The sequence below is a fragment of the Girardinichthys multiradiatus genome, chromosome 11, assembly GCF_021462225.1.
Source record: "Girardinichthys multiradiatus isolate DD_20200921_A chromosome 11, DD_fGirMul_XY1, whole genome shotgun sequence".
In the NCBI taxonomy this organism is placed as follows: domain Eukaryota; kingdom Metazoa; phylum Chordata; class Actinopteri; order Cyprinodontiformes; family Goodeidae; genus Girardinichthys; species Girardinichthys multiradiatus.
The window spans coordinates 882,501-895,000 of NC_061804.1; the positions used below are offsets into that span (position 1 = coordinate 882,501).

Here is a 12,500-nt window from a genome sequence, read left to right on the forward strand (position 1 = left end):
GTTTAGCAGAATATTGTTTCTGAGCTGAGGTTTGTTTCTCCCCACTGAGTGTGCACGGCATCCCAGTCAAATCATTTCAGTCTGGTCCCAGAGCTATGTGACGATGGGCCTGGTTGGTGGGTCCAGTCAGAAGGAATCACACAAACTTCTAAGGCAGCCTGAAAGGCTCAACTTCCTATGGTCTCCCAGCAACCAGCCCAGCTGAGCTTGGACACAGTACAGGGCTTTGCACATGTCTCTGCAGGGGTGCTGAATACCTGCATTGACATGATTATTGGTTTAGCAAGTAAACGCAGCAGTCAGCTTCTTGTGGACCAAAGGATTAGACCTAAATTGAAGGACTGACCAGCTGGGATCAACATCAGCCTGGGCCGGGTCTGACATCTGATCCCTGTCTCCCTGGTAACCAATCAGCCTCACCCTGGAGTCCATCTCCTCCAATCATTGTTCTTTTGTATGATATCATCCACTGTATAAAACACATACAGAGGTTGGACAATGAAACTGAAACACCTGTCATTTTAGTGTGGGAGGTTTCATGGCTAAATTGGACCAGCCTGGTAGCCAGTCTTCATTGATTGCACATTGCACCAGTAAGACCAGAGTGTGAAGGTTCAATTAGCAGGGTAAGAGCACAGTTTTGCTCAAAATATTGAAATGCACACAACATTATGGGTGACATACCAGAGTTCAAAAGAGGACAAATTGTTGGTGCACGTCTTGCTGGCGCATCTGTGACCAAGACAGCAAGTCTTTGTGATGTATCAAGAGCCACGGTATCCAGGGTAATGTCAGCATACCACCAAGAAGGACGAACCACATCCAACAGGATTAACTGTGGACGCAAGAGGAAGCTGTCTGAAAGGGATGTTCGGGTGCTAACCTGGATTGTATCCAAAAAACATAAAACCACGGCTGTCCAAATCACAGCAGAATTAAATGTGCACCTCAACTCTCCTGTTTCCACCAGAACTGTCCATCAGGAGCTCCACAGGGTCAATATACACGGCCGAGCTGCTATAGCCAAACCTTTGGTCACTCATGCCAATGCCAAACGTCGGTTTCAATGGTGCAAGGAGCGCAAATCTTGGGCTGTGGACAATGTGAAACATGTATTGTTCTCTGATGAGTCCACCTTTACTGTTTTCCCCACATCCGGGAGAGTTACGGTGTGGAGAAGCCCCAAAGAAGCGTACCACCCAGACTGTTGCATGCCCAGAGTGAAGCATGGGGGTGGATCAGTGATGGTTTGGGCTGCCATATCATGGCATTCCCTTGGCCCAATACTTGAGCTAGATGGGCGCGTCACTGCCAAGGACTACCGAACCATTCTTGAGGACCATGTGCATCCAATGGTTCAAACATTGTATCCTGAAGGCGGTGCCGTGTATCAGGATGACAATGCACCAATACACACAGCAAGACTGGTGAAAGATTGGTTTGATGAACATGAAAGTGAAGTTGAACATCTCCCATGGCCTGCACAGTCACCAGATCTAAATATTATTGAGCCACTTTGGGGTGTTTTGGAGGAGCGAGTCAGGAAACGTTTTCCTCCACCAGTATCACGTAGTGACCTGGCCACTATCCTGCAAGAAGAATGGCTTAAAATCCCTCTGACCACTGTGCAGGACTTGAATATGTCATTCCCAAGACGAACTGACGCTGTATTGGCTGCAAAAGGAGGCCCTACACCATACTAATAAATTATTGTGGTCTAAAACCAGGTGTTTCAGTTTCATTGCCCAACCCCTGTATGCACTGTATGTTCAGGACCTTCTCTGTGGGAAGTTGTGTGTACAGTGGGTAGAACAGAGAAGGTCCATGTGCAAACAAACCCTGAGTATTCATTAAATCCTCAGGACAGAGAAGTAGTTTGTGGTCAGTCTCACATTATTGAACACAGACTAAACAAACCCAACAAGCCCTTGTGCACCAATGGGCTCGGTGCACTGATTTGCATGTACAAATTAGTGCATGGAGAGAAAGGACTGGTAGCTGCAGCTGCAGCCAGGAACAGTGAGAGCAGAGGGACAAGCTGTATGCAGCTGCAGAGAGTGTTGCAGTAGTTTAGTCTAAGAACTGCATGGCCTGAGTGTAATCAGCTGTGGCATGAAGCTAGAACACCCAGTCCTGATTCAGATGTTTCATCAGTTCTTCTCAAGTCCCCTCTGAAGACATCACCAAAAACCTAAAGAGACCATCCAAGTTCTGGATCACAGCAGGATATTAGTGCAGTATAGAGAGGGGCCAGTGGGCTGCCTGAGTCAATCAACAACCTAAACCCACCTGAACAGAGAAGAAAAACATCAGCATGGATCAAATCAATCTCCTCTAAAACAAACTAACCTCCTCAGAAGGTTTTACATCAAAACACAATTAGAAACTTCAGACAGGCGGAGGTGTCAGCAGATAACACCTGCTTTAACAATCTCCAAATGCAACTAAAACCATCAGATGTCATGATGCATTCCTCTTTTACCCTCTATGCCGCGTACATCTATCTGCAGCAGATCTATGTGACAGCCATGGTTGGTGTTTGAAACACCCTGACTGCAACTCAGAGGAACACAGGCTGAGGATGTGAATTATTGAAACACACTGTCTGCAGCTCCACCAGGTGGGTTCCACCTGAACAGGTAGATCTGTCTTCAGACTGACGTTTAAAGTAGAACTGACCTCTTTGGTGGCAGATCACAGCGCAGCTTCAGATACATTAGCAGCCTGCAGACAACAATATTAGAAGAACCAATCAGAGAGCAGCTAGCTACACCAGCAGGGACATGAAAACAATGACGCTGAAACCCCAGGAGACATGTTGGAGACATGATGGAGACATGCTGGAGACATGCTGGAGAAATGTTAGAGACATGCTGGAGAAATGTTAGAGACATGCTGGAGACATGTTGGGACATGTTGGAGACATGTTAGAGAAATGTTAGAGACATGTTGGGGACATGTTAGAGACATGCTGGAGACATGTTAGAGACATGCTGGAGACATGTTGGGACATGTTGGAGACATGTTAGAGAAATGTTAGAGACATGCTGGAGACATGTTAGAGACATGCTGGAGACATGTTAGAGACATGCTGGAGACATGTTAGAGACATGCTGGAGACATGTTGGGACATGTTGGAGACATGTTAGAGAAATGTTAGAGACATGTTGGGGACATGATGGAGACATGCTGGAGACATGCTGGAGAAATGTTAGAGACATGCTGGAGAAATGTTAGAGACATGCTGGAGACATGTTGGGACATGTTGGAGACATGTTAGAGACATGTTGGGGACATGTTAGAGACATGCTGGAGAAATGTTAGAGACATGCTGGAGACATGTTGGGACATGTTGGAGACATGTTAGAGAAATGTTAGAGACATGTTGGGGACATGTTAGAGACATGCTGGAGACATGTTAGAGACATGCTGGAGACATGTTGGGACATGTTGGAGACATGTTAGAGAAATGTTAGAGACATGCTGGAGACATGTTAGAGACATGCTGGAGACATGTTAGAGACATGCTGGAGACATGTTAGAGACATGCTGGAGACATGTTGGGACATGTTGGAGACATGTTAGAGAAATGTTAGAGACATGTTGGAGACATGATGGAGACATGCTGGAGACATGCTGGAGAAATGTTAGAGACATGCTGGAGAAATGTTAGAGACATGCTGGAGACATGTTAGAGACATGCTGGAGACATGTTGGGACATGTTGGAGACATGTTAGAGAAATGTTAGAGACATGTTGGGGACATGTTAGAGACATGCTGGAGACATGTTAGAGACATGCTGGAGACATGTTGGGACATGTTGGAGACATGTTAGAGAAATGTTAGAGATGCTGGAGACATGTTAGAGACATGCTGGAGACATGTTAGAGACATGCTGGAGAAATGTTAGAGACATGCTGGAGAAATGTTAGAGACATGCTGGAGAAATGTTAGAGACATGCTGGAGACATGTTGGGACATGTTGGAGACATGTTAGAGAAATGTTAGAGACATGTTGGGGACATGTTAGAGACATGCTGGAGACATGTTAGAGACATGCTGGAGACATGTTGGGACATGTTGGAGACATGTTAGAGAAATGTTAGAGATGCTGGAGACATGTTAGAGACATGCTGGAGACATGTTAGAGACATGCTGGAGAAATGTTAGAGACATGCTGGAGAAATGTTAGAGACATGCTGGAGAAATGTTAGAGACATGCTGGAGACATGTTGGGACATGTTGGAGACATGTTAGAGAAATGTTAGAGACATGTTGGGGACATGTTAGAGACATGCTGGAGACATGTTAGAGACATGCTGGAGACATGTTGGGACATGTTGGAGACATGTTAGAGAAATGTTAGAGACATGCTGGAGACATGTTAGAGACATGCTGGAGACATGTTAGAGACATGCTGGAGACATGTTAGAGACATGCTGGAGACATGTTGGGACATGTTAGAGACATGTTAGAGAAATGTTAGAGACATGCTGGAGACATGTTAGAGACATGCTGGAGACATGTTAGAGACATGCTGGAGACATGTTAGAGACATGCTGGAGACATGTTGGGACATGTTGGAGACATGTTAGAGAAATGTTAGAGACATGTTGGGGACATGTTAGAGACATGCTGGAGAAATGTTAGAGACATGCTGGAGAAATGTTAGAGACATGCTGGAGACATGTTAGAGACATGCTGGAGACATGTTAGAGACATGCTGGAGACATGTTGGGACATGTTGGAGACATGTTAGAGAAATGTTAGAGACATGCTGGAGACATGTTAGAGACATGCTGGAGACATGTTAGAGACATGCTGGAGACATGTTAAGAGACATGCTGGAGACATATTGGGACATGTTGGAGACATGTTAGAGAAATGTTAGAGACATGCTGGAGACATGTTAGAGACATGCTGGAGAAATGTTAGAGACATGCTGGAGACATGTTAGAGACATGCTGGAGACATGTTGGGACATGTTGGAGACATGTTAGAGAAATGTTAGAGACATGCTGGAGACATGTTAGAGACATGCTGGAGACATGTTAGAGACATGCTGGAGACATGTTAGAGACATGCTGGAGACATGTTGGGACATGTTGGAGACATGTTAGAGAAATGTTAGAGACATGCTGGAGACATGTTAGAGACATGCTGGAGAAATGTTAGAGACATGCTGGAGACATGTTAGAGACATGCTGGAGACATGTTAGAGACATGCTGGAGACATGTTGGGACATGTTGGAGACATGTTAGAGAAATGTTAGAGACATGCTGGAGACATGTTAGAGACATGCTGGAGACATGTTAGAGACATGCTGGAGACATGTTAGAGACATGCTGGAGACATGTTAGAGACATGCTGGAGACATGCTGGAGAAATGTTAGAGACATGCTGGAGACATGTTAGAGACATGTTGGAGACATGTTAGAGACATGCTGGAGACATGCTGGAGAAATGTTAGAGACATGCTGGAGAAATGTTAGAGACATGCTGGAGACATGTTGGGGACATGTTGGAGACATGCTGGAGACATGTTGGGGACATGTTGGAGACATGTTAGAGACATGCTGGAGACATGTTGGGGACATGTTGGAGACATGTTAGAGATATGTTGGACACATGCTGGAGGGGTTTATCTGATTCATTCATGCATTCAGAATAACTAGATGGGCGGACTGCTGTAATCTAGAAACATTCCAGCAGAACTCAGGAAGTCACATCATCTTGGGTGAAGAATGAGAAGGTTAAAGGTCACCTTCAGGCTGTTTGCTGCAAGCCGATCTGATTCAAAACTGTCTTCAGTTCAGGTCTCTGACATTTCCACGAATAACAAAAATATTAATTTGGTGTCTGTCTGCGAGAAAAAAGACTAATCTAGGATCCAGGATCTGCTGGAACATGAACCTGCTGAATGATCTGTCAAAGTGTTCCTCAATTCTCCACTGGAACGTATTCAGAGATGTGCAGATGCTCCAAACCGGGGACCAACAACAGAGCTGCAGCCTGGTAACAGGTGTGGATCCACAGATGGTCTAAATTCAAGCTTCAGGTTTTTGCAGCAGAACTTGTTAACATCTGAGGATCTCCTGGAGGTCAGTTAAAACCTCTACGAGTCCTCCTGAGCTGATGTTTCCATCAGATCTCCAAGTTCCTCATAGGTCTTTCAGTTTCACACGAAGAACCGAGAATGGCTGCTTTTATTATCAGAGGTGCTGCTGTCCCCTGCTGATGACATTGTTATGGTTCCTGTGGGTCCAAACATTCTTTAGCCAAAATGGAGATATGGTGGTTGTGTTTCCAATCATCTCATGTTAGGAACTCTGGTTTAAATCTTTGACTTCTTCTCTTCTCTCTGGATCTAAGGAGCTAGACTATTGGGCGGTACCAACTTACCTTCCCGCAGAGTCCCTCTCGATGGTGGGAAAGAGGCGGAACGGAGGCGCTGAAGGCAGGTCGTCACTCAGCTGGTACTGCATCACTGTTTGCTGGATGAGAGGAGGAGGAGTCAGTGAGGTTAGCAGAGGATGAAGAACAAACAATGAATGATCGGTGGTTCTGTCACCTCGCCCTGGCTTGGATAGAGTCGCAGGATTCGGTGGCTGTCAAACTCATCCAGCTGGACTGTCTGATGGAAGCTGCACTCGTCGACCCGGACCGCAGCTCCGTATCCTGAACAGGATCAGAAAGTCTTAGCGGAATGCGGACCTGGTTCCGAACTGGGAATCTGTCCAGGAGGAACGGAGAGAGCTTACCTCGGAGCTGTGACTTCCCGACGCTGAACTCCTCATTCAGACCGATCCTGATTTCTGAGAGAGGACAGACATCAGCCTCAGACCTGCAGCCCTCTCACTGGTTTACTGTCTCACTGGTTTAATGTCTCACTGGTTTAATGTCTCGCTGGTTTAATGTCTCACTGGTTTAATGTCTCACTTGTTTATCGTCTCACTGGTTTAATGTCTCACTGGTTTAATGTCTCGCTGGTTTAATGTCTCACTGGTTTAATGTCTCACTTGTTTATCGTCTCACTGGTTTAATGTCTCGCTGGCTTAATGTCTCACTGGTTTAATATCTCATTGGTTTATTGTCTCACTGGTTTAATGTCTCACTGGTTTTATTGTCTCACTGGTTTAATGTCTCACTGGTTTTATTGTCTCACTGGTTTAATGTCTCACTGGTTTAATGTCTCACGTGTTTATCGTCTCACTGGTTTAATATTTCATTGGTTTATTGTCTCACTGGTTTAATGTCTTGCTGGTTTTATTGTCTCACTGGTTTTATTGTCTCAATGGTTTAATGTCTCGCTGGTTTAATGTCTCACTGGTTTTATTGTCTCACTGGTTTAATGTTTTGCTGGTTTTATTGTCTCACTGGTTTAATGTCTCGCTGGTTTAATGTCTCACTGGTTTTATTGTCTCACTGGTTTAATGTCTTGCTGGTTTTATTGTCTCACTGGTTTAATGTCTCGCTGGTTTAATGTCTCACTGGTTTTATTGTCTCACTGGTTTAATGTCTTGCTGGTTTTATTGTCTCACTGGTTTAATGTCTCACTGGTTTTATTGTCTCACTGGTTTAATGTCTTGCTGGTTTTATTGTCTCACTGGTTTTATTGTCTCACTGGTTTAATGTCTCGCTGGTTTAATGTCTCACTGGTTTTATTGTCTCACTGGTTTAATGTCTTGCTGGTTTTATTGTCTCACTGGTTTTTTGTCTCACTGGTTTAATGTCTCGCTGGTTTAATGTCTCACTGGTTTTATTGTCTCACTGGTTTAATGTCTCACTGGTTTTATTGTCTCACTGGTTTAATGTCTCACTGGTTTTTTGTCTCACTGGTTTAATGTCTCGCTGGTTTAATGTCTTGCTGGTTTTATTGTCTCACTGGTTTAATGTCTCGCTGGTTTAATGTCTCACTGGTTTTATTGTCTCACTGGTTTAATGTCTTGCTGGTTTTATTGTCTCACTGGTTTAATGTCTCACTGGTTTTATTGTCTCACTGGTTTAATGTCTTGCTGGTTTTATTGTCTCACTGGTTTTATTGTCTCACTGGTTTAATGTTTTGCTGGTTTTATTGTCTCACTGGTTTTATTGTCTCACTGGTTTAATGTCTCGCTGGTTTAATGTCTCACTGGTTTTATTGTCCCACTGGTTTAATGTCTCACTGGTTTTATTGTCTCACTGGTTTAATGTCTCACTGGTTTTTTGTCTCACTGGTTTTATTGTCTCACTGGTTTAATGTCTTGCTGGTTTTATTGTCTCACTGGTTTAATGTCTCACTGGTTTTATTGTCTCACTGGTTTAATGTCTCACTGGTTTAATGTCTCACGTGTTTATCGTCTCACTGGTTTAATATTTCATTGGTTTATTGTCTCACTGGTTTAATGTCTTGCTGGTTTTATTGTCTCACTGGTTTTATTGTCTCAATGGTTTAATGTCTCGCTGGTTTAATGTCTCACTGGTTTTATTGTCTCACTGGTTTAATGTTTTGCTGGTTTTATTGTCTCACTGGTTTAATGTCTTGCTGGTTTAATGTCTCGCTGGTTTAATGTCTCACTGGTTTTATTGTCTCACTGGTTTAATGTTTTGCTGGTTTTATTGTCTCACTGGTTTTATTGTCTCACTGGATTAATGTTTTGCTGGTTTTATTGTCTCATTGGTTTATTGTCTCACTGGTTTAATGTCTTGCTGGTTTTATTGTCTCGCTGGTTTTATTGTCTCACTGGTTTAATGTCTCGCTGGTTTAATGTCTCACTGGTTTTATTGTCTCACTGGTTTAATGTTTTGCTGGTTTTATTGTCTCACTGGTTTTATTGTCTCACTGGTTTAATGTTTTGCTGGTTTTATTGTCTCACTGGTTTTATTGTCTCACTGGTTTAATGTCTCGCTGGTTTAATGTCTCACTGGTTTAATGTCTTGCTGGTTTTATTGTCTCACTGGTTTTATTGTCTCACTGGTTTAATGTCTCGCCGGTTTAACATCTCATTGGTTTATTGTCTCACTGGTTTAATGTCTCACTGGTTTAATGTCTCATTGGTTTTATTGTCTCGCTGGTTTAATGTCTCACTGGTTTTTTGTCTCACTGGTTTAATGTCTCGCTGGTTTAATGTCTCACTGGTTTAATGTCTTGCTGGTTTTATTGTCTCACTGGTTTTATTGTCTCACTGGTTTAATGTCTCGCCGGTTTAACATCTCATTGGTTTATTGTCTCACTGGTTTAATGTCTCACTGGTTTAATGTCTCATTGGTTTTATTGTCTCGCTGGTTTAATGTCTCACTGGTTTTTTGTCTCACTGGTTTAATGTCTCGCTGGTTTAATGTCTCACTGGTTTTATTGTCTCACTGGTTTAATGTCTTGCTGGTTTTATTGTCTCACTGGTTTAATGTCTCGCTGGTTTAATGTCTCACTGGTTTTATTGTCTCACTGGTTTAATGTCTTGCTGGTTTTATTGTCTCACTGGTTTAATGTCTCACTGGTTTTATTGTCTCACTGGTTTAATGTCTTGCTGGTTTTATTGTCTCACTGGTTTTATTGTCTCACTGGTTTAATGTCTCGCTGGTTTAATGTCTCACTGGTTTTATTGTCTCACTGGTTTAATGTCTTGCTGGTTTTACTGTGTCGCTGGTTTAATGTCTCACTGGTTTAATGTATCGCTGGTTTTATTGTCTCACTGGTTTTTTGTCTCACTGGTTTAATGTCTCGCTGGTTTAATGTCTCACTGGTTTTATTGTCTCACTGGTTTAATGTCTCACTGGTTTTATTGTCTCACTGGTTTAATGTCTCACTGGTTTTTTGTCTCACTGGTTTAATGTCTCGCTGGTTTAATGTCTTGCTGGTTTTATTGTCTCACTGGTTTAATGTCTCGCTGGTTTAATGTCTCACTGGTTTTATTGTCTCACTGGTTTAATGTCTTGCTGGTTTTATTGTCTCACTGGTTTAATGTCTCACTGGTTTTATTGTCTCACTGGTTTAATGTCTTGCTGGTTTTATTGTCTCACTGGTTTTATTATCTCACTGGTTTAATGTTTTGCTGGTTTTATTGTCTCACTGGTTTTATTGTCTCACTGGTTTAATATCTCGCTGGTTTAATGTCTCACTGGTTTTATTGTCCCACTGGTTTAATGTCTTGCTGGTTTTACTGTCTCACTGGTTTTTTGTCTCACTGGTTTAATGTCTCGCTGGTTTAATGTCTCACTGGTTTTATTGTCTCACTGGTTTAATGTCTCACTGGTTTTTTGTCTCACTGGTTTAATGTCTCGCTGGTTTAATGTCTTGCTGGTTTTATTGTCTCACTGGTTTAATGTCTCGCTGGTTTAATGTCTTGCTGGTTTTATTGTCTCACTGGTTTAATGTCTTGCTGGTTTTATTGTCTCACTGGTTTAATGTCTTGCTGGTTTTATTGTCTCACTGGTTTAATGTCTTGCTGGTTTTATTGTGTCACTGGTTTAATGTCTCACTGGTTTTTTGTCTCACTGGTTTAATGTCTTGCTGGTTTTATTGTCTCACTGGTTTAATGTCTCACTGGTTTTTTGTCTCACTGGTTTAATGTCTCGCTGGTTTAATGTCTTGCTGGTTTTATTGTCTCACTGGTTTAATGTCTCGCTGGTTTAATGTCTTGCTGGTTTTATTGTCTCACTGGTTTAATGTCTTGCTGGTTTTATTGTCTCACTGGTTTAATGTCTCACTGGTTTTATTGTGTCACTGGTTTAATGTCTCGGTGGTTTAATGTCTCACTGTGGAGACAATGAGTCCTAACCTACCCGTTTCAGTTGTAGATCTCACCTGAGCAGCTCGGCATGTAGCACTTGACTCGGATCTCTCCTTCAATGTCAACCTTCATCAGAACTCCCTGTTGGTCAGAACACACCCAGCACAAACCCGGCTGGTCTCATTAAGGACAGGTGATATAATGACACCAGGTGGACACCTCATTTAGCAGGGTCTCAATGCTAAAGTCCTGTTTCAGGTTTCCTCTGCTGTATCTCTAGATGTGGACCATCAGTAGACACGTGTAAAAGGACAAAATAAATCCTGTTTTTATTTCAGAACCAGAATTTCACGCTGTAATCTGAGTACAGTTATTGGCTGTATAGGAATCATGAGGAATCTATATCTATAATCAAAATCTTTGCTGCATCTCCACCTCCTCTAACATGTCAGCAGGTTCTAGAGGTATTTCTCCAGAGTCATGGTTTCCCTCTGAGGCTCTCTTCTCTTCAGCTTTTCTACAGGATTTAGGTCTGAGATGTTCATGGAAGAAGGTTGATTTAGTGTCTGCTCAGCTGTCTAGGTGTTGATGTGTTCAGATGTTCTGGATCATTTTCCTGTTTCCAGTCAGAGGACAAATGTCCCGCAGTTTCAAAGACCTCATGATGCCAGGGATTCTAACAGGGTTCTCAGGGGCTGAAGGACAGAAACCATCACTGTACTGAACAATAAGAATTGAGGTGTTTTTCCACATCTTCATCCTTAGCTCCAGAGCAGGTCCAACTGGAATGTTGCTGAAATGCTCAATCTGAGTCTGATCTGACCAAAGCTCCCAGGTCCAGTAAGGTCCCTTCACATGTTTATGTTTGTGATGGTAGGACAGAAAATGTTTTTCCCAGTATGGCTCCAAACAACGGGTATGTTTGCAGAGTGTTAGATGGTTGCTATGGAGACCTGATGACCTCCCTTATCGTCTTCCTCATACCCAGCTGAGCCTGACATAACTCCCTGGCGCCATCCTCACAGCACTGCAGAGCTGTGGTTCAGAGCAAGGAGAAGCTGCATTTCAGGAGGTCCTCCAGCTGCAACACAGCAGGAAGGACGATCCTGCTTCAGATCCAGAACAGAGACTTCCCACAACCTCTACATCAGCTGTTTAAACTACACATCAGAACCAGAACCAGAGTCCAGCTGTTCTGATGCTTATATTCTCAACTTGTTATAACAGAGTTGGATATTTACCGATGATGGTGGCCTCAGACTGCATGTACGCCTTCCCTGTGATTGTTCTGGTTCTGGTGTTTAACTTTGAACGTAAAAATAAAAAATGTGATTCGGACTGAACTTACGTTGGAGCCGATGACGACCGACATCCTCTCAATCACGTCCACAAATATCTCGCTCTTCCCTCCCTGGAGAACAATAACAGAACCATCTCATTAAAAAGAGGATGGAAGTCCGGCTCAGAAAGCATCCAGCCCGGCCCCCTCCCCGGTTCTGCGTGAATCCTCCGGTGTGGGTTACCTGGTCTCTGCTGGACTGGATGGGTCTGGTAGCTGCAGAACTTGGAGCAACTTTACTCTGCTGAGTTTCTGCTCCAAACTGCAACAAAGAAGAACAGAACAGTGAACCGAAGTTCTCCCAAAGAAACACACCTGCAGATAGTTACCAGAGCTGCTCTGAAGGTCAAAGGTCAGCTTCATACAAAACATGAAGTCAGTTTGACTTTGAGACAAATCCAACGCCAGTCTGTTGGACCAGAAGAACAAAAGTTCTACTGATGACTGACC

General features: G+C 43.2%; 1 protein-coding gene across 2 annotated transcripts in view; it reads right to left on the reverse strand.

The window, feature by feature from the left end:
- Positions 1-12,500, reverse strand: part of ap4m1 (adaptor related protein complex 4 subunit mu 1) — a 26,094-nt gene that overhangs the window by 6,695 nt on the left and 6,899 nt on the right. For both annotated transcript variants that reach the window (XM_047378722.1, XM_047378721.1), the window contains exons 7-13: positions 12,235-12,312; positions 12,060-12,122; positions 10,786-10,852; positions 6,764-6,817; positions 6,574-6,680; positions 6,405-6,496; positions 2,680-2,724 (exon numbers count right to left, since the gene is read on the reverse strand). In XM_047378722.1, the coding sequence (XP_047234678.1) occupies positions 2,680-2,724; positions 6,405-6,496; positions 6,574-6,680; positions 6,764-6,817; positions 10,786-10,852; positions 12,060-12,122; positions 12,235-12,312 (506 nt within the window). The remainder of the gene's footprint in view (positions 1-2,679; positions 2,725-6,404; positions 6,497-6,573; positions 6,681-6,763; positions 6,818-10,785; positions 10,853-12,059; positions 12,123-12,234; positions 12,313-12,500) is intronic.